Here is a 21,886-nt window from a genome sequence, read left to right as displayed (position 1 = left end):
GAAGATACTGTGAGCTTGAGATGGGCAGGCGGGTTGACTCCTCCTGACAATCCGGTAATGGATGAAATGAACAAAGTTCACGAAAATCAAACAAACACATTATTTTCTTTAGCTCCACACATTGCATTATCTTTTCACCTGCTGTCTGTCATACACTCACACAAACACTCACACACACACACACAAACACACAAACACACACACACATACACACAGTGGCACCAAAACCAAACCAATTGAAAAAAACACAGGAGATTCACAGTCTTAAGAGTTATCAGTAAATATTTATGAAATATCGAAATAAGCTGAGTGGTAAAATGTACGTGTGCAGCCTATAACTTCCTGATGTCATTAGATGGTGCTGTGATTATAAATACAATATTGTGTAAAATTGGCACAGCACTTTGGGGACAATTTGTCATGCAGATGTGTGCTTGCCAAGATTCCTTATGTTGTGAGGTTTGACACAGATTAGACCAGATACAGGCCAGACAATTTCCATCCAAGAACTTATTCTTTCTGTACCGGCCATTCAAGAAAAAAAAAAAAAATCCTCTGCAAGTTAACATTGTCAGCACTTTGAGATCAAACGGACAAAATTTGAGTTTAATTGGATTGATCCATTTTCCCAAGTTCTTCAGAGTGCAATAACTATTCCCATTGGCTTTAGGGTGTGGCTGTGGAGTAAACCTTACAGATGTGCCGCCTGAATTTCAAACATCTAGGGCAATGTGAAAGGGGAAGCCTCTGAGTTTTGTGCCAGGGGAAGCATTTAAGCCAGTTTGCCCCACACACATAGTGGATTAATATTCAAAGATTTGTGAGTTTGCATGCAGCATGTGTAGCCCCTCAGAAGTGTCAAAGGAAATAAAAAGCCTTAGAAATAAAATAGTGTCCTTACGATAACTTGATATAAACTTGAAAAAGAGCTTGATGGAAGGAGGATGTCAACAGGTCAAGAGTGGCTTGATGATTAAGAAATGTTTGATTGTGGTTTTGTTGCTTATGATGAGACAGTGGAATTAACTCTGATGGATACAGTGAAGTAGTGGTGCCGACATGGTGAGGAGAAGCAGACAGAACAGATGGACTAACTTGTTCTGATGGAATAGAAGATATGTATCGTGACTCTGTTGTCAAAACAGCAGATGGGGGTCTGCATGTCAAGCTGAGAGAGGAGTGTGTCAACAGTATTGACATGAAGAAACTTTTCTGTACTCGTTGGCCCTCACTTAAGATTATGCTCTAGTCTCTAAATGTAGCATTACATGGATAAAATGTCACGACTGAATTGCTCTGTGTGCTCTTCTTCTCAAAAGGATTTTATTTTTGTCTGTCCTATGTCTCAATACTAAACACATTTAAAGTGAAGGCCTCTGGTTTTTGGGCCAGGGGGAGCAATCTAGCGATTTGCAAAGCAGTTTCATGCAGTATTTCTTTTCATACTATTTATACAATCCACCCAACTATGTACTTTTTCTGCACTTTTCCCACCTCCAACCTACTTAAAAACTTGTATTTTAATTAAGTTCATCCTTATTTTCTCATCATGTTTTAGATTTGTATACTTATTTTGGTACTTTTTATACTTTCAATATTTTCAAAAGCAAGTACTTGCTTAAACTTGATTCAAACATTTAATTTGGTACTTTTACTTTACTTGAGTACATTTTTGAATGAGTAAAATTAGCAAGTAAAATAAGTAAGTCCTCCACCACTGCTGGTTATTGCTCTGTGCTGTCTGGATTGTAGAACATCTGTGTTATTCTGACAGTATAGCCTGAGAGTAACTGACAGTAACCATAGAACAAAAAACATCCCATCCCCTCATTAGGCTACATCGCTGTATATCTGGACACATTTCCTGCTCCATCCACTGGATTACGCTCATTTGCTATATGCTTGGAGAAGCTGTAATTCCTTAGTGCAATTTCCTGATTGGATCAAAGGATCTGGTGGAAGTTGTTCTCTTCCTTTCTTCTTTTTTGTTTGTTTTATTGGCAGTGCAACCAATGTCAAGCTGCATTACCGCCAACTACAGTGTCTTCTTCTTCTTCTTCTTCTTTCTTCCTTCCTAATGAAGTATTCTTCTTCTTATTACTTCTTACTACTCTTTTCTTTGCCCTTGATAAACTCTCTGTGTTCTTATAAGATGTTCTGAATTCACTGGCGGAAAAAGTAGGCTTTGATAATTACACATCCATGGTAACCTTTTTCTTGTCACTAAAGTGCCCCGTGCTCTCTTTTGTTTCCCTCTCGGTTTGAGCCCATTAGTCCAATTTTAGTTGTTCATGAAAGACAAACATATTTGTCAGGGGCTAGGGATGGAGAAAGGAGCCTGAAGGTGAGGGGGGGCTATTAGTAGGCATGTGTGCGTGAAGTAGAGAGGAAGGTAGGGACGTTGGAACAGAGGGGAGGAAATGAACCATTAAATGACAGCAAATGAAGATTGATGGATCATGCTTGAATTATTATTAAATATCTAATATCTATCTCTTATAGAGGCTCCGCTGACATTCTCTGTTGGTGGCGCCGCAGATTAATAGATATCAGTTGGTGTGTTGGCTTGTTTATCAGTTTTCAAACTGGCCTGCGGTGTACTCCCTCATCGTTTGCCCCAGCTGTAGCAAAGACAAGCCCTAATATGACACACTAATCAGTAGAATCAAACCAATTCCTTTTTATCACATCAACGGAGGTAGGAGGCAGCACTTTAATGGTTTTTAATATTTCTGCTCTGCGGGGGATGATTTGTATTTATTTATATTATTCGCTCCTTCTGTGCCTATGGTGACTGGCGGCAGAACGAAGGTAAGGTCTTTTCCAAGCTGTTCTCTCACTGCGAGGAGTCAAGGTGTATGTTTTTGGTTTACAAGCCATCATGACATTTATTTTAGTCAACAGCATCCCGCAAGTGAGCCTGTCAGAGTGTGGAAACGCGGGGCTGAGAGGGCACCAAACATCATTTACTAAACCTTGACCAGAAAGGTCTTGTCAATCTTGTGAAGCAGCTCTGCAGGATCCAGGACCATAGAAATCTGTAAAAAATAAGGGCTTTTGGTCTGAGTACATTTTTGCTCCTGAAAGAAATCGGTTTACCTACATTTGCTGCTCAGGTGTAATACTAAAACACTAATATCAATACACACAAGCAAAAACCTTTCAAGTTAAGATTAGCTAATAAAAGATTAGAGTTTTATTAGCTTGCTGCTTGTCCTTGTAGCTGATACATTAATGCAGTGGTGTCTTAGTGGCTGGGTAAAATCTAGCTTCTACATCTTCTACATCTGTACTTGTAGTTACTGTCTTAAACTTTTAAGATTAGATAAGATGAGATAAATCTGTATTGATCCACACTGGCAAATTCAATTGTTACAGCAGCAGGCAAGTCAGAGTCTGTACATAATATACACCGTTCACTGTAGAAGTGGTTTCTCTAGAAATGCCATGAAGTGAAGTGCAGTGACACAGGATGATTGCTACAGCAAGTAGAACACCCGTAACATTATGTGATGTGTAGGGGACTCTAATGTGCAAGATTATATTTTCTGTTATTAGAAAAGTGCAATTCATATAAGTAGAGGGACATGAGAAAAAACTATGCAGTATTTTGTTTTCCATTCCGGATGGTGTTACAGAGTCTGAGGGCAGCGGGAATGAAGGACCTGCGGTAGCGTACTTTCCTGCACTGTGGGTTCAAATGGTGCTGCTGAAAGAACTTCTCAGGGCCCCACAGTGTCATGTAGGGGGAGAGAGGTGTCGTCCATGATGGAATTCAGCTTCGCTAACAACCTCCTCTCACCCTCTTCCTTAGTGAAATCCAGACGGCAGTCCAAGACTGAGCTGGCTCTGCTAACCAGTTTATTTTCTCTCTGTGCATCAGCACCCCCCATCAGACAATGGCGTAAAACACTGCAGAAGCCACCACAGTGTCATTAAAAGTCCTGAACCGTGTCCTGCATGACTTTAACTTGTAATACAAGAAGTATATCATGTCATTGTTTTCAGGCCAGCGAAGTGTTGCGTGACGATACATACATACTGTTATTTCAAAAGAGGTTACTCCATCTTCTTAGTGTGTGCATTTTACATCCTGTCTTCAGGATGTAAAATGTCTTCACTCTCTCATTAACTCTGTCTGGAGATGCGGCTTCCTCAGCTGCTTATAGTTATTTTCTGTATAATAGTTGGCAGTTATTTCTTGTTCACAAAGTTTGATAAGTAACATATTGTAATTATGTGGGCCTAATTTGCAAAGAAGCTCAGATTCCGCAATGTTCCTCTTGTATGATGCAGTATCAGGAATCAAGTCTCTTTATGTAGTGAACACAGATTACGTGAAGGACTGTAAGATGATGTAATGGGACTATTATTTGTTATTAGGTAAATATATATATACCCAGATGTGAATACTATACAATTTATATCAGTGTACAGGCACCACTACACCTCTGGTTATTTTTAAGGTAAATAATATAAGCAGAACAAAGCACTCCGGAGAAGAAAAGTTGTAAATGGATTTAATAACATGAAAGGTTAATAAGTCCAAACCGTTATTGTTGAGAGAAGGGTCAGGCGGATGTTTGGGTTAGCAAACTCTCCTGTCAGAATCAGCAGAAGTGGATAAAATGGACATGGTGGCGAGCAGACAGATGAATCTGGAGCACGGGTTGACTAGTAGCATTGGTCTTGGTTCTTCCGCACAAAGTGTCTGAGGGATGGCCTACTGCTTAAATACTGCAGGCAGCTGAGTGGTTGTCATCCAAAAGGAATGGAAAAACTCCAGAAAACAGGAAAAAGACAAATGTCCACTTACAATAATTAATAACAGCAATAATTATTTAATCCATGGTTTGATGTTCCTCTCCAACAAACAGTATGCAGGAACACTGAACTGATATTAAGGGACTAAGAGTCATCAGAGCAACACTAATAGTTATTTTCTCTTCCAGGTAACATAAAACGAATGTTTCTGTTGACTTAAGCTAATTATGTAATATGAATAATTCAACGTGTTCCAAAAGCATAATGACTTCCGTTCATTCAGTTTTAGTGGTGGTTTAGATTTTGCTGATGTTTGTGTAGCCCCTGCCAGAGACCCACCTCTTTGACTTTTTACTACTTTTCTACTTGCTTGAATTATCCAACAGCAACAAAGAGAAAGAATGTTCCATGGTATATTTTTTCCTTTTAATGCTTTTTTTTCAGTGTTACTATAGTTTGATCAATCTGGATCAAAAGCCACTTGTGTTTGTTAACCTTTTGTCATATGTTTTTTTAGTTAACCAGGTTCCTTTGGGACATGACCCATTTATTACCAGGCCAAGACATGTATTTTAGGAAAACATTAGTAATTTACTAATTGGATGTGAAATCACAGAGAGTATTCCATTATAAAAAATGCTGTTGCACAAATACAGAGGAAAGGATCAAAGATTTATGGTTCAAAAGTGCTGTGTTACCAGAAAAAAAATCTCCATGCAATTTCCATCTCCTCCCAAGCCCATATAGTCTCAACCCCATTTCCCCTTTTCCTTTCACAATCCCCTTAATGATTGCAACAGGCCTCGGAGCCCATAAATCTGAACAGTAGGGAAACTAAGTGTCTCATCATTATGCAGCCTCCACCTATCTGCTCAAAGAGCATCCACGTAAGGCCCCCAGGACAGCGGCAGAACTTGTTCAAATCCAATCTCATTTCGGTGAGCTCTTCATCAGTTTTCCTTCCACTCCTGCACCTAATGACGTCCCCATGCCATACTGTTGTCTTATGTGTAATGGGGATGAGCTGATTTACTCTTCCACTTGACTAATGGTGATGACCGATTTAGGTTGACAGAGTCATTTTCAGTTGAGGTAATGTTGTTGGTGGAACTTGTTCCCTGATGAAGTTACGAAGTCTTCCAGGAGGTTTTTTGTTTGACAGCTATCACCTTGGCATGATTAGAGTTCAAGTCTACATCTGTTCAGGTCTGTAAATAGATCAATCCACAATGCGTTACATGACAACATTGATCTAAATAAGTCACAACTCAGTCCATCAACAGATGTTCAATACTGGTTGGTGCTCTACAGAAAACACAGAGACGCCTTGGTTCATTGCTTCTGCAATATGTTCCTCCATATAGAGTATAAGGTAACCGGGAGCTGTATTTCTTTTGAAAGAATACAACACACACATGTAACAATTGGAAAATGGATTGTGCTTATTTATTTATATTGTAAAGCCACTTCAGTGCAGAATTACTAAAATGGACAACAACTATAACAAACCCTATCTACACTTTTCTTGAAGAAAAGAAAATGTGTTTGTCTTCGACTTGGATGGAATTCATGTTTAACATGAAGAAGTGATGACAGCAGGGGTGGGGTATAGAAAGACTGCTGTCCATCTAGTCGGCAGATTCTACTTCCCGCAGTGTGAGTGAGCTCAAAAGAATGGCTGATCCTGCTGGGTGCACAACTGTTGTTGGCTCTCTGTTGTAACCCTCAATATATCAGACATATGTGTTATAGACATACCAATAATATGTTATTTTTCCATGCTACAAAACTAATATACATATGTCTTTAGAAACATAATAAGTGTCTTATGTAAACATTGGAGTCAAAGGGTTTTCAAAGACATGGAAAAACAACAAAATAACATATTAAAGATATTAAAAGTAGCACACAAACCAATATTAAAGTTTTGTTCAAAAGATAATAAAATAATGGAAAGTGTTTTAAAGGCATAGAATAATCAAAACATTTAAAATCAGACAATAAGAACACAAGAAAAAACAACAACAATGTAGTTTAACATTACATAAAGTTCAAATGAGCTGACAGTTGGATCAGAACTCAATATTCAAAATGATGTAATAGAAGAATAAATAGAAGAAACATAGCAAGACAAAAACGTTGCCCACATGAATCAGTCTTACCATGTTTTAGTTCATGTTACCTGAACCACGGCTGAAGTCAGAAAACACATATTGTTAATATTTGGCCTATTGTTTTAAGTACAGTATGCTACGACTACATCGATTCTAGTCTTTACAGTAGTGGTGCATCCTTAAACACACAACCAACAGTGCTGGCCTGGACCTGGCTACTGTATGCAGTGTAGCTGTAGGAGCACAGACAGATGTGATGACAAGAAAAAAAACATGACATTGACAGTGGGGCCTTGTGAGAAAAGATGATTTGACATTTGGACAAAGAGAGACAAATTGAGTGCTGAGTATCGTTGGGAGAGAAGGCCTGTTGCTGAGAAGAAAACCAGTAACCTTAAGAAGCACCACATGGAAATCGAGGTAGTGTTAAAATGTTGAAAAATAGGAATAATATTATAATATGTTAAATTATATTAAGCCAACTACAAAAGGAAGGGATGTTAGATTGAGTAGCATAGCCAAACAATGGGACATTGCTGCATTGCTTACAGATGGGGTTCAGCCTCACTTAAGTCAAAGTGAACTTAACTAGCAGTTATCTTGGCTAACCTTGTATGTTTCTTTATTTTAGAATGTGACACATCCTATCGATGCTAAAGCATGGCCAACATATTGAATGTGACTAAATCACGACCATATTCAGTATTTGCTGGTTAGGTTTGAAGGTCTCCATTTACTCCTCAAAGAAGCATGCATATTTATATATATATATATGTGTGTGTGTATGTGTGTGCATTCAAAACTGGACGGTGAAGTAGACAGATGTTTCACAGGCAGCAGTATATTTTCTCTCCTCTATTTTCCGTTCCTATATTTTTTTTTCTTTGAAGGGATTTACAGAAACAGATAGATAAACTGTCCAAGTCTATAATTGTCTTAGCTTTTAGAGTGGGTATTAGGAGTCAGCAGAGTGATCTTGGGAAACAGGGAGAAGTTCTGTTAAGGAAAATTGGCACATTACTTTAGTTGCTCAGGTTGTGACTTGAAGAGGCTCGTGGGATAACTAAAACATGCTGTGCTGCTGCCGGAAACTGCCATTCATTTCCATCACTGATCCTGCACACTTAACAAACACACATGCTCAAGCAAGCTCTTTTTACTCAAAGAGCCAAACACAAATAATCAAATGCTAAAAAAAAATATTCTAATACCTGCATACATACTTAAACAAAGTAGGGATATTCTCCACTATACACTCCCATGGGAAGTCAACAGCCCACCTAAAACAGGAGGAACCAGCAGAACTGCCTCTCTGATCTACCTGCACAGTCCCTTCAGTCCTTCAGTATGCAAACACTGTTCGACTTAATCCACCCTAATGATGCAAATTTATGCTGGTAATTATTTCTAGCAGAAACATATCCCGGCTAAATGTTTTAAGAAATGCAATGGGGACATCCGGCTCAATAAAGTATTCTTGGAAAAAGGGAGAGGACATTATTCAGGATTATATTTTTCCTCTTTCTTTCATTCTTTTATTCATTTGCATTAGCTCCAAAAAGACATTTGCATTTTTCATTTTGTAACATGCCTAATGTGGGTGATATTGTTGTCTGTGGCTATAGATTCTGGTATTGAAGAGACCCCTTTAGATAAGCACTTTTTATTCAAACTGTATTTAATAGGAAGCAGTGAGTCTACATCCCTGAGTGCTTTGCTTTCAGGATCATTTTCTGTCATTGTAATCTTCAGCTGACACCTTTTTGCCTGCTAAATATGATTCCTCATTTAAATCTCCGATATATTACATATACAGACTCTCAATAGATGTTATAAAGTCATACGCAGTAAATCAGTTTGATGGGGGAGATTTGACGATGGGCCACCATCTTTTGTTTTCCCTTTCTCTGTTACAGTCTGTTATGTGGCAGTGGTAGAATTTAAAAAAAGAATGCAATTGTATTCCTGTACATAAAATTAGTAATTTATTTTATTTCCGTTTGTGTCATGGTTTAACTACAATCATAGAAGTAATTGTTGTTTTTTATCAAATAAACTTTACCTGCAATGACCAGTGTTTGGTACAGAGAGATACACTCCTGATGAAAATCTTAAGACCAGTTAAAAAATTGCATGAATTTGCATTTTGCACTGTTGGATCTTAGGAAGGTTCTAAGTAGAGCTTCAAAATGCAAAAAGAAAAAATGCGAACAAGAGACCAAAAGTTGTGGGCAGGCAATTTATTGAAAATAACAATTTAACTCAAATAGGCTGTTCATCAGCTTATCAAAAGTTTAAGACCACAGCCTTTAAAAGCCAAAATCTGTACAAAAATGTGGATTCCTTGTCATTTCCTGTCAAGTAATCACACTGTGAAGATCTCTTGATGGCAAAGGCAAAAAAGCTCGTCGTCTTTGAACGTGGTAGGATTGTTGAACTGCATAAACAAGGCCTCTCACAACGTGCCATCGCTGCTGAGGTTGGACGCAGTAAGACAGTCATTTTGCATTTCTTATAAGATCCTCAGGCTTATGGAACAAAAAAATCAAGTGGTAGACCCAAAAAATCTCACCGGCGCTGAGCCGGAGGATCCGGATGGCTGTCCATCAAGACACGGGACGATCCTCGTCCCAAATTAAGGCCATTACTGGTGCTGACTAATGCCTAATAACCATCAGACGGCATCTGCGAAGGAAGGACTTCAAAAACAAGAAACGTCTTCAAAGCCCACGTCTCCTTCAACGCCACAAAATTGCCCGTTTAGACTTTGCAAGGGAGCACCAAACATGGGGTTTCAAAGGTGGAAGAAAGTTTTATTCTCTGATGAGAAAAAATGTAACCTTGATGGTCCTGATGGCTTCCAACGTTACTGGCATGACAAGGAGATGCCACCTGAGATGTTTTTTTTGTTTTTTAGCTGTGGTCTTAAACTTTTGATCAGCTGATGAACAGCCTACTTCAGTTAAATTGTTGTTTTCAATAAATTGCCTGCTCACAACTTTTGGGCTCTTGTTCCCATTTCTTCTTTTTGCATTTTGAAAATCTACTTAGAACCTTCCTAAGATTCAACAGTGCAAAATGCAAATTCAGGCAATTTTTTAACTGGTCTTAAGATTTTGATCAGGAGTGTATAATTACCACCAATAACTGAAGCATATAAGCTAAACACGTGCTTTTGTTAGTTCTGCATTTAAACCCACTGGGGTTGACATTATGTAAAATCTTTTAAGCGTTCCATTAGCTGCAGCTACAAGCTATGAGATAATTAGCAACCAAGCATGCAAATGGACATAAGCAATTTACCTTTACTCATGGGTGTCTGGTAGCTTCTTCAGCAAACCAAGTGCAACACAAGATACAAAACCTTTTGTCTGGGTTGGTAGACAGGCGTTGGAATACCATGGAGTTCTACAAGCCGTTAATTTCGCTCTAATTAAAGGCAAAACGCCAAATAAACCTCCCTCCAAATTCAGCAGAACCAACAAAGACAAGCTTGGACTCTGAAGTGGGGAAGGGGGGTGGTTTTAACCCCGAGACGCAGTCAAAGGAGACAGACAAGTGTCCCACTAGGATGAGGGATGGTGAACAGTAGCACGGCACAACTCAAGATTCAGATTGGCTCATTACATCTGTCCATTATCTGTGGATGGTAATCCTGCATGGGGAGCTACTTGCAGTTGCCCTTACAGAAGGTCACAATCTGACACACTGACCAGAGGTATTTCATGAAACTTGAGCGCATGGTGAACCAGGAGATCAAAGTTTGTGTGGCTTAAGGCAAATTAGGCCGAGGCACCAAATGCTCAGCTTTGGAAAAGCAATCATAAGAAATAAATCTGTGTCTGTGTTGCCATCAGAAAGGGGGATGTACAGTGAAAAAAAACATTGTATTTTGGGAGCTTCTTAGAGTCAGCATGTTTTCTGTTTTTCTGCAGTATACCCATGTAAATATATACAAATTAAGTGTTTTATCATGTCACAGAGGACATAGGCTAGGGAAATAGTAAATAGAGATCAATAGTTAAATGGGATATTACATTCATGTTCTTCTTGGATGGGAATGAGATGGAAGGTGTTGCGGAGGTATAATTGACAAAAACAATGGTCTGGGGGAGAGTCTCAACAGTGGATTCAATGAGGGGGATTGGAGTATTTGTTTGTAATGGATATGTCGTTCAAACCATGGAAATCGATATAGGGCTAAAGTATGTGATCTTTCTTCTAAACAAAAAAGCAACACACTCTTGGTGAAGAAGTGGGTCCAATCAAACCAGCAGAGAAGGAATCATGGATGCAGGTTCCATAGCCTCTCTTTTAGGCTATAGTCGGCTTTGAAGGGAGCCAGTGGGCAAGTGAGTACCATGGAGCAAATCAATAGTGCAATCATAAGTTCCATGTGAAGGCAAAAACAGGCACATACTGCTCACAAAAACTATAGCCAGGTCATTAAACATTGAGGGAACAGATGACAGAAAAGATGGCTGACGTATAGGGACTGCATATTTAGGACTAGTACCACTACAGCAGATGGAAACTGGCTTCAATGTAGACTGATTGGATAACTTCACCCTAGTTTGTCCGAAAGCAGCAGGAGCATTTGGTGGGGGAATGACCAGTGACTTAATTTATCCACAACGATGGCCTGAGAAAATTAGACTTAAAGGGGCTGTGTGATGGGTGATGTGGGCCAACCGCTTATCATCCAAGGCATTAGATTAAGATAGATTAAGATATGTTTATGGAAGATATAGGAAGATGCCAACATCAGTAATGAGGACAAATCAATGAAATTGCCATCAGCTTCAGAACCCACCAGAACCGGAGGAGAAATTGATCCATTGTGCCAGAAAAGGGTGGCATTGAACTGAATGCGTGAGTGAATTGCTGATGTGGTAGTACAAGTCATTAGGACCTCCCCATTTGTGAGCCTAATACTTTAGCCAAAGAGGACAGGAAGAGAATGGCCATCAAGGTCCCAAGGAATCAACTACTTAATGAATAGCACTGTCGTCTGTCCAACTAATGTGCCTTGAGTGGCAAGAGCTTGGCAGAAGGAGTCTGTGTCAGCTGAGTCCATATCTTGCAAGTCATCGTTTCGTTTCGTAGATCCAACAGCAGATAAAATGATCACAGGATTTGGAGGAAATTAGTTGTACAGGGATGATGATGAGAGTTTGGACAATGGAGAGGGGCATACAGGCTATGGGCTTTTGGAATGGCAAAGTCTGGCAGGTGGCCGGAGTGTTTGCCGTGGTATGGCACGAGAGTGGTTTTACAGGGAGATAGATGATGTGGCTGGAGAAATGGCACCGGCCTCCATTTAACAGGCAATACAACCTCGCTATGAGTGGAAAAAGAGCTGGGGTGCTTGAGATGAGCTTGATGTTGTAATTACAGAAAGGGTATTGAGCCAAGAGCCAGGTGAGCTGCGTCCACAGCACAAACAAAGAACACACACACTTGCACACTAACAGAAGGAGACACAGGGGAAAACAGGGAAAACACAATGAAGAAAACAAATGTATGTCATCGAAGAACAAAACACATGAAATTTAAAAAATGTATAAGAATCAGGGCTGTATAACCTGACACAAAATGGCAGTCCATAATTCCCTTTCACAAACCATTCTATTAAATCAATCAGTGTGTCTATTTGAACAGATATACTTTTAGCCCCTTCCTGGACCAAACTAAACGATTGTGTGAGCTTGAGCCAAAAAGGCTGCTCAGCTGCTGCAGTGCATTTCTCAACCCAATGACTCTCCAGATGGCAGGTATCTTTAGTGCTCAGTTCCCTTGTCCTGAGCTGCAACAGCTCTGCCGCGCTCCATCAGGCTGCTGCAGCGGACCTGCCCTCCCAGGGCACATTAATGGACTTTAATTTGAAACACATGATCAGTACCATCCATACAGTTAACTTTCTAGCACAATACAGAACAGGGCCCCTTTTATTGGCCTTAGGAATTTACAGCATAAATATTGCTAAGTGGAAAGAAATGATTGCCTGAGAGCAAGTCTTTATTATATTTAGCTTACAAAGAACTGGCTTATGCATATGAGGAACTATCGTACATGGTAGGCTAAATTTGAAAGCATTGTGGGAATTTCAACGTGATAGATATACTGTAGGTAGCTGGTTTTCTAAGCACATACTGTTACAGTGCTTGGTCAGCTTATCAAAATTGCCTTCATGTGTTATGTTCCTTTAAGGCAAAAAGATAAAGTAACAAGAAATCACAGAGGGAACCCAGAAAAGGGGGGGCAGTGTGTATGTAAGCAGAAAGCTGGAGGGAATCCATTTATTAGACTTGACTTGAGTAAACATTAGTGTTTGACACTAATAGCGGATACTATTTCAACTTGCTTAATGTGTACTGGTTGAAGGGGTTGCAGTTCCTGCTGCAACATGCTTTTTAATTCATGATATACTTTTTTAGTCTGAAGGTTCTTGACACAGAAGTAAGTAGGTAAGAACTGCACACTGTGTGATTAAGATGAAAGCTCAGAAGTGAACAAAGGTCACAATCAGATATTACATGTGGTTACCTTTAGAAACAACTAAATATATATTTATTTTATGGGATGGGGGGGCGGGGATTGTGGCTCAGGAAGTACAACTGTTTGTCCAATAATCACAACATCCTCTGGTCTGCATGTCAAGGTGTCCTTGGGAAAAATACTATGCCACTGGTGAGCGAGCATACGTGGGATCGAGTGCTGAATGTGTGGGTGAATGTGTGAATGTGACCTGCTGGTAAAGCACTTTTGGTGGTCGATAAGGCAAGCGGTATATAAATGCAGTTCATTTACCATTTAATGGACTATGCCACATCAGTGTACAGGATCAGTTTAATAGCATGGACGCCACAAGATCAGTAACTGTGTTCTAAATAGAATAATTACATTGTTCGTACAGTGAACTTAATATCTTGCATATTATTAAAGTGAACATGTAAATTATTATAGGTTAAGAAAAGTATTAAAATAATTTATTGTAATCATTCTCTAACTTATTTATTTTCCCGAGATTTGATCTGCATCCTCCAGCCAATTTGCCTCATAATATTCTTCACGGATGACTGATGAAGACCATTATTAACGATCAAATGTAGGGGTATAACTATTAAGTGGACTTGATTTAGGATTATGTTGTCAAAAGCAAAATTGGCTTTTGATGAATAAGACATAATTATTTACTGATCATTAAGTACTTTATTAATTGATTTATCATTTGTCTCTAACAATGCCAGAAAATAATCTTATTCAATTTCCCATCCATTGTGACATCTTTAAATGTCGGAAATTATGTGACCAATGATCCAAAGATTTTTAATTGACAAATATAAAATAATTGGAGTTCTCCAGCAAGAGAATAAACAACTAATCACCCTATGGATTGGCTCTTACAACTCTAACGTTAATGTTCACATGTTGCTCGATGGTAAAACAGACAGAAAATCAATGTGCTGTGAAATATCTACTTGAATGGACAGTTGTTGTTTTCTTCAGAGATACAAATCGCAGACAACAAGAATGTTATACTTTGTTCTCATGGATTCTCACTCTGTTCATTCTAGACTGTGGAGTTGCATAGCCCTTTCCTTTGTCTTCCTCCATAGGAACTATCCCAGTGCTGTGTCTTTTGCAGGCCTCATAAATTGTGGGGTTTAAGACCAGTCCTCCTCTTCCCTTGCATACTGTATATGCCAAGGCGATGCCAACAGGATTTACATGGAGGATTTATGGGAGGGGTTAATTAGGAGTTGTAAAAGTGACTTATGGTTATTGTGTGTGACACAGGATTCTTTAATGCACTTATCATTTCCATAACTTCCAAGCGCTTGATTCTTTTCACATAACTTGTATGTGTTAATAGAGCTGTTTGTGCTTTGATTTTAATAAGCAAAGCTTTTCTTGGTGGCAGAATGTTGCCACTTAAATGTTTCTGAAGAAGGTGTGCTAAATGAAAAAGTGAAAAGCTATGCTTTGCTCTTAGTTACCTCAGTGAGCTAAAGCAAAGATGCTGTTTAGTTTTGCACACATTATCCCAACGATGGGGCGGAAGCCGCGATGAAACTGGAATAAATTTGAAGGAAGGAGAGAATGTAGAAATTGTTTGTCAGTCAGAAGTTCTCTTGAGCTTTTCTCCTTTTTTTTATTGCCTTCTAGTTAAGTGTTTTTTATTGTGTTGGAGCAAGTGAGGTGAGTGAGGGGGTGTTTTTCCTTTTTCTTTTAAGGAATCAGTAGTTATTATTTTTTACTTATTGATTCAACTTAACTGTTGACAGGAGCAGTTATCTTCACTATTCAAATTATTGCCACCAATTTCAGTTACTTTTAATTAATCCATCCTTATTTTTCAGACGTCCAGATTGTTCTGTGACTCTGGGGAAAAAAGAGATGTGGCCAGTGATTCAGAACTCCTCCGGAATTTACCAAAACCCAAACCAAATAACAATATTTTATTTATGTCATGCACATTCCTCGGCTAGCTTCAGACCTCACTGAGCCAAGATGTGGAAAGCCAGCCTATTAACTGATGTTATCTCACTTAGTTCATGTCCTCCTTACTCCTAAGTGTCTCACCGATTTAGTTTATCTATAGAATTTCTTTCACCTTTGCACATTTAAGTAACCAACCTGCATGATATTTTATTTTATTTAAGTCAAATCAACTAGCTCTTTAAATAAATGTTTGTAGATGGCACATTGTTTAACTAGCGCCATTTCTCATAACAAACTTCAGCATAGAACTTGAGGAACCAGTACCGGTTCTAACACCAACCCATCAGAAATATGCTGACTGTGCTAGCACACACACGACTGTAGATAAGGCACCTGGTAGTGCAGTTGTGTATTTAGGAGTAGAGAACAGAGATCGAAAAAGTCATCATCACGCCACGTGAGATTTTTACCCTTACTAAAATAAATAGTCCCTGGGGTAACTGCTGATGTTGTAGATCGACTATCTCCAGTGGCAGATATTGTCTCTGGAAATAAACGCTGCTGTTAATTTTTTTATCAATTCCGTTTGCATCTCTGATGAAACTCCATTAATCACACTTGCTTTAGACATTTGCGTAAATTAAACACTTTGCAAGCAATCACAAGAGGTCATGGTAAAAATATGCTACTTCTGTGCATTCAATGAACACTCCCTGTCATTCTACACGATATTAAAGTCTGTATTGTAAATCTGATCCTTAAAATACCATTGCTGCTTTTGGTTTCAAGTGTTACAAAGAAAGGATTTGGATTGGAGTATTGGAGAATGTTTCCACTTTCCCTGCCCACTGCCTCAAACTAATTCCCAACTTCCATTGTAGACTGCTGGAGGAGACACACTGTCCATACAGAAGATTATTTGTCAGCACATGTGATCAGAATCTCTGCGGAAGCGGGCAGGAGTACCGTGCTGCATCCAGTAATGGTTGGAATACTCTGTGGGAACATGCTGTTGCGGACTAAAAGAAAAAGTCCAGCACAGGACTCCTGCCACTAATTGGTTGCACAGGTCCAGCACATTTTATCACCTGCTGTGAGAGTAATGCTTTGTCTCTGTCTCTCCGCTTTTTCACTGCAGGCTTTTTTCATGGTTCACAGTGAGAGTTTGGCAGAGCCAAGATTATGATCATGGCCAGTTCTGTCTGTGACAACCAGTAGATTTGGTAGCTGTCTCAAAGCTAACTAATGGCCTGTGCTAGTCAGCTGTGTGTGTGTGTGTGTGTGTGTGTGTGTGTGTGTGTGTGTGTGTGTGTGTGTGTGTTTGTGTTTGTGTGTTTGTGTGTGTGTGCTTGTGTGTGCATGTGTGTGAGTAACATGGGTGTTCCTTAAACATTGAAAACCCATGTCACTCTGTCTACCGCACCGCCACTGCTGCAAACACTTTTTTCCTTACGGATTTCAAATGTGGAAAGCCACTGTAGTGCAGTCATTTATCTTTTATTCTGATTCATATTTTAACTTGAGAAAATGTGCTCTCATACCATAAATAGCTGGATAGTAACAGCAGATGAGATAATGTGCATTTCCCTCAGGATAAAAGACAATAACAGATTCATATTTCATTCGCTATAAGTAAACTCTTATTTTAGATTAATCATTTCTCATCTAAATTCCAAATGTGTTTGATGTACCTTACTTCCCTGTGTGGATGTGTTTCCTTTAAAGCAAAAGTTAAGGCGACAAGATGAAAAACCTAATGCAGACCAATACATAAACCATGGGATTTATTCCCTATACATATAAAATCCAATATCCCTACATAAATCCTAAGCTAAGAGTAGTGGAACAAAACCTGTTTATTATGCCTGCCTGCCCGCAGCACAACTTAAATTGGTAGATGGCTAAATGTGATAAAACCAGAGCTGCCTGGAATGAATTTCTTATGAGACATGGCCCTCGAAGACCTTAACTCTGATCTAAACCACAGAGTGAGACATCCGTTTCGGCTTTGACACACCTCATATGTAAACAGTGCCAGGGTGTGTTTCCCTGTGTGTTGATTAACATGAATTATTCCTGGGATAAGGAAGCTTGCTCTCATATGCCCTCAAGCTGTGGTGCTGAAATCTGCATGGATCAATTGGTTATCCTGCCAAATGTTGAAGAACTGTTATTCACATGTAGCTTTGGTCTTTTCACAAATTTCTCGATTTGGTTGTGTTAAATTTATCAGTGTGATTAGCATCCTGTTATGAAAGCACTCGCATGGCGTTGGAGGTTTCAACTGAAATTCACTTTGAACCGTGTGACCTGACAGTTAAAATAAAGTTTTCTGTTTAAATCAGAATGACACGTGTTGTATATTCGTTAGAGTAAAACATGTTGAGAACATAATAATAGGCTTACATTTATGGTGTTTGCCCTTTGGACACTCAGACATTCTCAGAGAGTCCACCATGTTTTTGTCTTATTTACTTTACCTATTTGGGGACGACCTTTGATCTAGGGAACCATCTCTGACCAGTTAACAGATGGGCTCAGAAGGAATGTTCTTGACCAGTGTGTCTTCATGTTCGGACACAAAAACGTGTCCTTATTTAGTCAGAAATCCCATGTGGGATGTGTTTTACCCAGAAGTCATGGGTGGAACCAAACTCCCTATATAACTGTGTGTAAGACCCCAGCACGTCAGACTTTCACTATTGGCTGTGTGTCTCCGGGTATCTAGATGCCCGTCCCGACCTGTAATTTCTTGTAATAAACTTTGTTACACTGAAACTACTGGGTCCTCGGAATCCTTCCTTCATCATCAACAACTTCTACAACATCATCGACCTCTCGGCTGCATCAAATATACGATACACGTCTAAAGAAAATATGTTTTAAGTTGATACAAATGGAAAAATTAATCATTACCCACTCATAGGAAATAACATCAAAACAGATTTAATTGAAAATAAAACAAACTTGACTGAAGTGTTGAAATTATATAATTATGTGAGGATGACACATGGGGAAAGCCTTATATAAGTGGAGAATAACAAGGATTGTGTCCATTCCACAATCCTCGGGGTTGAAAATGACTTTTTCATCTGTATTGACTTGAGATGATGATGTTATGATCAATAAGTTAATTATACCGGTTGTTTACTGTGACTCCTGACTGGACAGATGTGACAGAGCAGTAATCTGACGATCATGTGAGGATTCAGCTTTGGATCATGTCACGGGAATTTTAAAGCTCTTCTATTTTCATATATTTATGTGGGTGTGTCCAGGTGCCACGTGAGGTTGTATCAATTTAAATGTTGCTGCTGCAATGAATTGTGAGGCAACATTTTCTACTTTCCTTTCATAAATGATGATCAGATGTTTCCTACTAAACCAGATAGGTTAGGAAGCATTGAAGCTCCTTTCTTAATCATTTAGAGAATTCAAGCAGCTCTTTGACTCTTTGACTTTGTTCAGTATAATGCTGCTCCATGTCGAGTATTAGCCTGACACAAGCAGTTAAACCCTTCAACAGTAATCCATTAGCCAACACCATGGCCAATGTTTATTACATTCATTCTGCATTCATTCCTACTGAAAGTATAACAAATACCATACTTGAAGTTATGATAACATTACCATTAGAATAAACAAAAAAATATTACGTTTATATTAGATTACTCAACCCTGAAGCTACAGGAGCACCACCATTAAATTGGCAGCAGAGAGATTTTGGTTGGAGGCACTTGGAAGGTTTTACGATTCTCAAGCCTTCATTGTGCAGTACGCTGGCACAGATCTTCGAATACAAACAATAAAAAGTAATTAGTTAATTTCTCTTTCTTTCACAGCACTCTTTAGTGCAATTATTGTACATTTAGTCACAGATTAAAATGTGAAAGTTCACCTATTGTTTAGTTCATGTCCATTTCATGATTGAAAAAAGGTCCTTGCTGATGAAAGCAATACCACAAAAGTGTGACAGTGATTTTCTTCATCACAGCAATGACCAGAACTACCTGCACAATGATGCACCAGTCAGAGCAGTGCAAATGTTTTCTAAAGCCTTCACCGGTGTAAAACAAACCTGCTCTCTGCAATTCCTCTGTCACCATTTAAGCTCTTGTCCTTTGTCATCTCCCGCGGCTGTCACTGACTCCATTGGTGGCGTGGCAGCTGGCTAGCCGTGCTTTGATTTATTGAAGTGAGTGGGAAACTATGAAGTTTACTTTGTGACAGCTCAGAGGCTTTGGAATTTAAGATGTCATTGTACTGACGAATGGTGAGAGGGGAGACTGAGCCTGCCCGCTGGCATCATATGTCAATGTCCAAAGTGATGAGGGACCCTGCTTGCTGCCCTGATACACCAACGAAAAGTGTCCGGTGGGGAACATTTTTCCCGTTTGACTGAGGCTGGGAGAATTAGAAATCAAATTGCCTGTTTAAAAGATGCCTATGGGTCCTGTATGTTAGACGGCTCAACTTCGTAAAGGGGCCGACAAATATTTGCCTCAAGAATAAACTTCATCCATGCCTTAACAGGGCACACAGAGATGCTTTGGTTTTCCTCATTGTTTATCTTTGTCAAGCGCTCCAAACCAATCACATGGCTTTCAAGTGCTGATGTGACGGGATATTCACGATTCAGCCTTTTGTACGGTGGCCCTGAGAGCTCAACGAACAGCAACTTAAGAAAACACATGCAAGGTGACAAAACACAAGCAAAGTAAGAAAACATCGTCATCAACTTCACAACACAACACGTTACAGAAAAGCGCAGCAAATAGACAAACGCGCTGCGAATAGACAAATGCGCTGCAAATAGACAAACGCGCTGCAAATAGAGGAGAAAACACAACAGAAGTGTTTCCAGTGGACAGCTAAAACATTGCTGCCACAGGAGACACAAAAACGTCCAATACATCATACAAATTCAGTTCTACACAAGGGTCAGCCTGGTACCGGGTACACACACGCACGCACACTCGCACGCTCCTGGTATTTCATGATGGTGTGATACGAAGATTATGTAAAAAATGTACATGATGTTCACTCACGTACATCGTTACGTTCACGTTAATAATATGAAAACTGTTTTGTTAAGTTCAGGGTTTGCGAAACATATGCACAACACTGTACTGTACTGTACAGCCACTGCAGAGGGGTTGAAGAGCCGCGTTCGGCTCCAGAGCTGCGGGTGGCAGACCCCTGCGTGGAACCGAATTTGTATGGTGTATTCAACGTTTTTGTGTCTCCCGTGGCAGCAGTGTCCATCACTTTTAGATGTCCTCTGGAAACACTTCCTGTGTAGTTTCTCCTCTATTTGCAGCGCGTTTCTCTATTTGCAGTGCGATCAAGATGTTTCCTTACTTTGCTTGTGTTTTCTTAAATTGCTGTTCATTGAGCTCTCAGGGCCACCATACTTTAGACATCCATATGTGAAATCCACAGAATGAAATCAAAAACTGGTTATTCCTGCGGCCTGCATATGTATGGTGCAACTTTTTAGATCATTGTACTACGATTTTTAAATGGAAAGCACACCACCTGACATAGATAGATCTCCCCTTGTGGAGCTGACGAATACATTTACAAGCAAGTGACAAATGTGTATCCTTTTATCAGATTAAGTGTCAGATTTGCTGTGATAAAAGGCAACAAGTAGGAACATCAGCATATACTCAACTGGGGCCACCGACTCACTGCAGCGCAAGGAAACATCACTGCAGAGATACAGCGAAATGTAAGGCTGCTGTTTCTGTGACATCAATCAATACAGTGTTGGGAAATGCACCTGGGTTATTAATTGTTTGCCAGGGCACCAGCAAATGTAATTAGTACATTGAAATTGGGCCACTGGCTCCCTGTTGTACAATTCCACGTCAGCACAGCCATTTATCATCAGTTGCATTCATGGAGGCTCATTCTGTAGGACCTTGGTTCTGATTGGGTGCTGAGCAAACAGTCATTTTTAATACTACAGCGGTCCAACACCTAACTGAATAAAAGTGAAGTATCTGCTGATCAAGCTAAAAGGGGCCAACATTAATGTCATATATATTTCAGGTTTCATACACTATACTTAGAAAGTGCTTCCTCTGAACCGAACGCTGCAATTTGTAACAGGCGAGGCCAATAGAGACGCCCGTGACAATATGTTAGCTTGAATGGCCAGTGGGTAATGATGATAGCCCTTCAGCACTATGTCAGCCTGTATCTCCCCACTAACCTCCACCCAGGAATTATGTGGCCATTCCCCAAGCTCACCCGTCTCCATTCAAACTTTTAAATCAGCCATTTTAATTAAAGGCCGAACCAGTGTGGAAACATGCATTCATCTCTCTAACAAGTCTAACAAGGATTCATTTACACTCTGATATATTTGCAGTTATACAGCTCGATGGACTTTGGAAGAAAATGGCAGCTCATCCACGAACGTGTGACACCAAACAGATTCTACTGGTGAGTCAGTCCTTTTTTTTTTCTTCTCTTAAAAAAAAAAAAATCTGCTCCATTTCTCCTCCAAAAGTTCAGTTGACTCGGAAATGCAGGAACCGTTGCTCGTGTTCCGC

The 21,886-nt window shown here is 39.6% G+C and overlaps 1 protein-coding gene across 1 annotated transcript in view; it reads left to right on the top strand.

Moving 5' to 3' along the window:
• sorcs3a (sortilin related VPS10 domain containing receptor 3a) overlaps positions 1–21,886 on the top strand; it is a 213,733-nt gene that overhangs the window by 131,102 nt on the left and 60,745 nt on the right. Inside the window, exon 5 of the mRNA XM_062388838.1 lies at positions 21,703–21,776. Within this exon, the coding sequence (XP_062244822.1) occupies positions 21,703–21,776 (74 nt within the window). The remainder of the gene's footprint in view (positions 1–21,702; positions 21,777–21,886) is intronic.

Source organism: Platichthys flesus, chromosome 5 (assembly GCF_949316205.1).
Source record: "Platichthys flesus chromosome 5, fPlaFle2.1, whole genome shotgun sequence".
Lineage (NCBI taxonomy): Eukaryota > Metazoa > Chordata > Actinopteri > Pleuronectiformes > Pleuronectidae > Platichthys > Platichthys flesus.
This window is presented reverse-complemented; position numbering and strand designations above follow the sequence as displayed.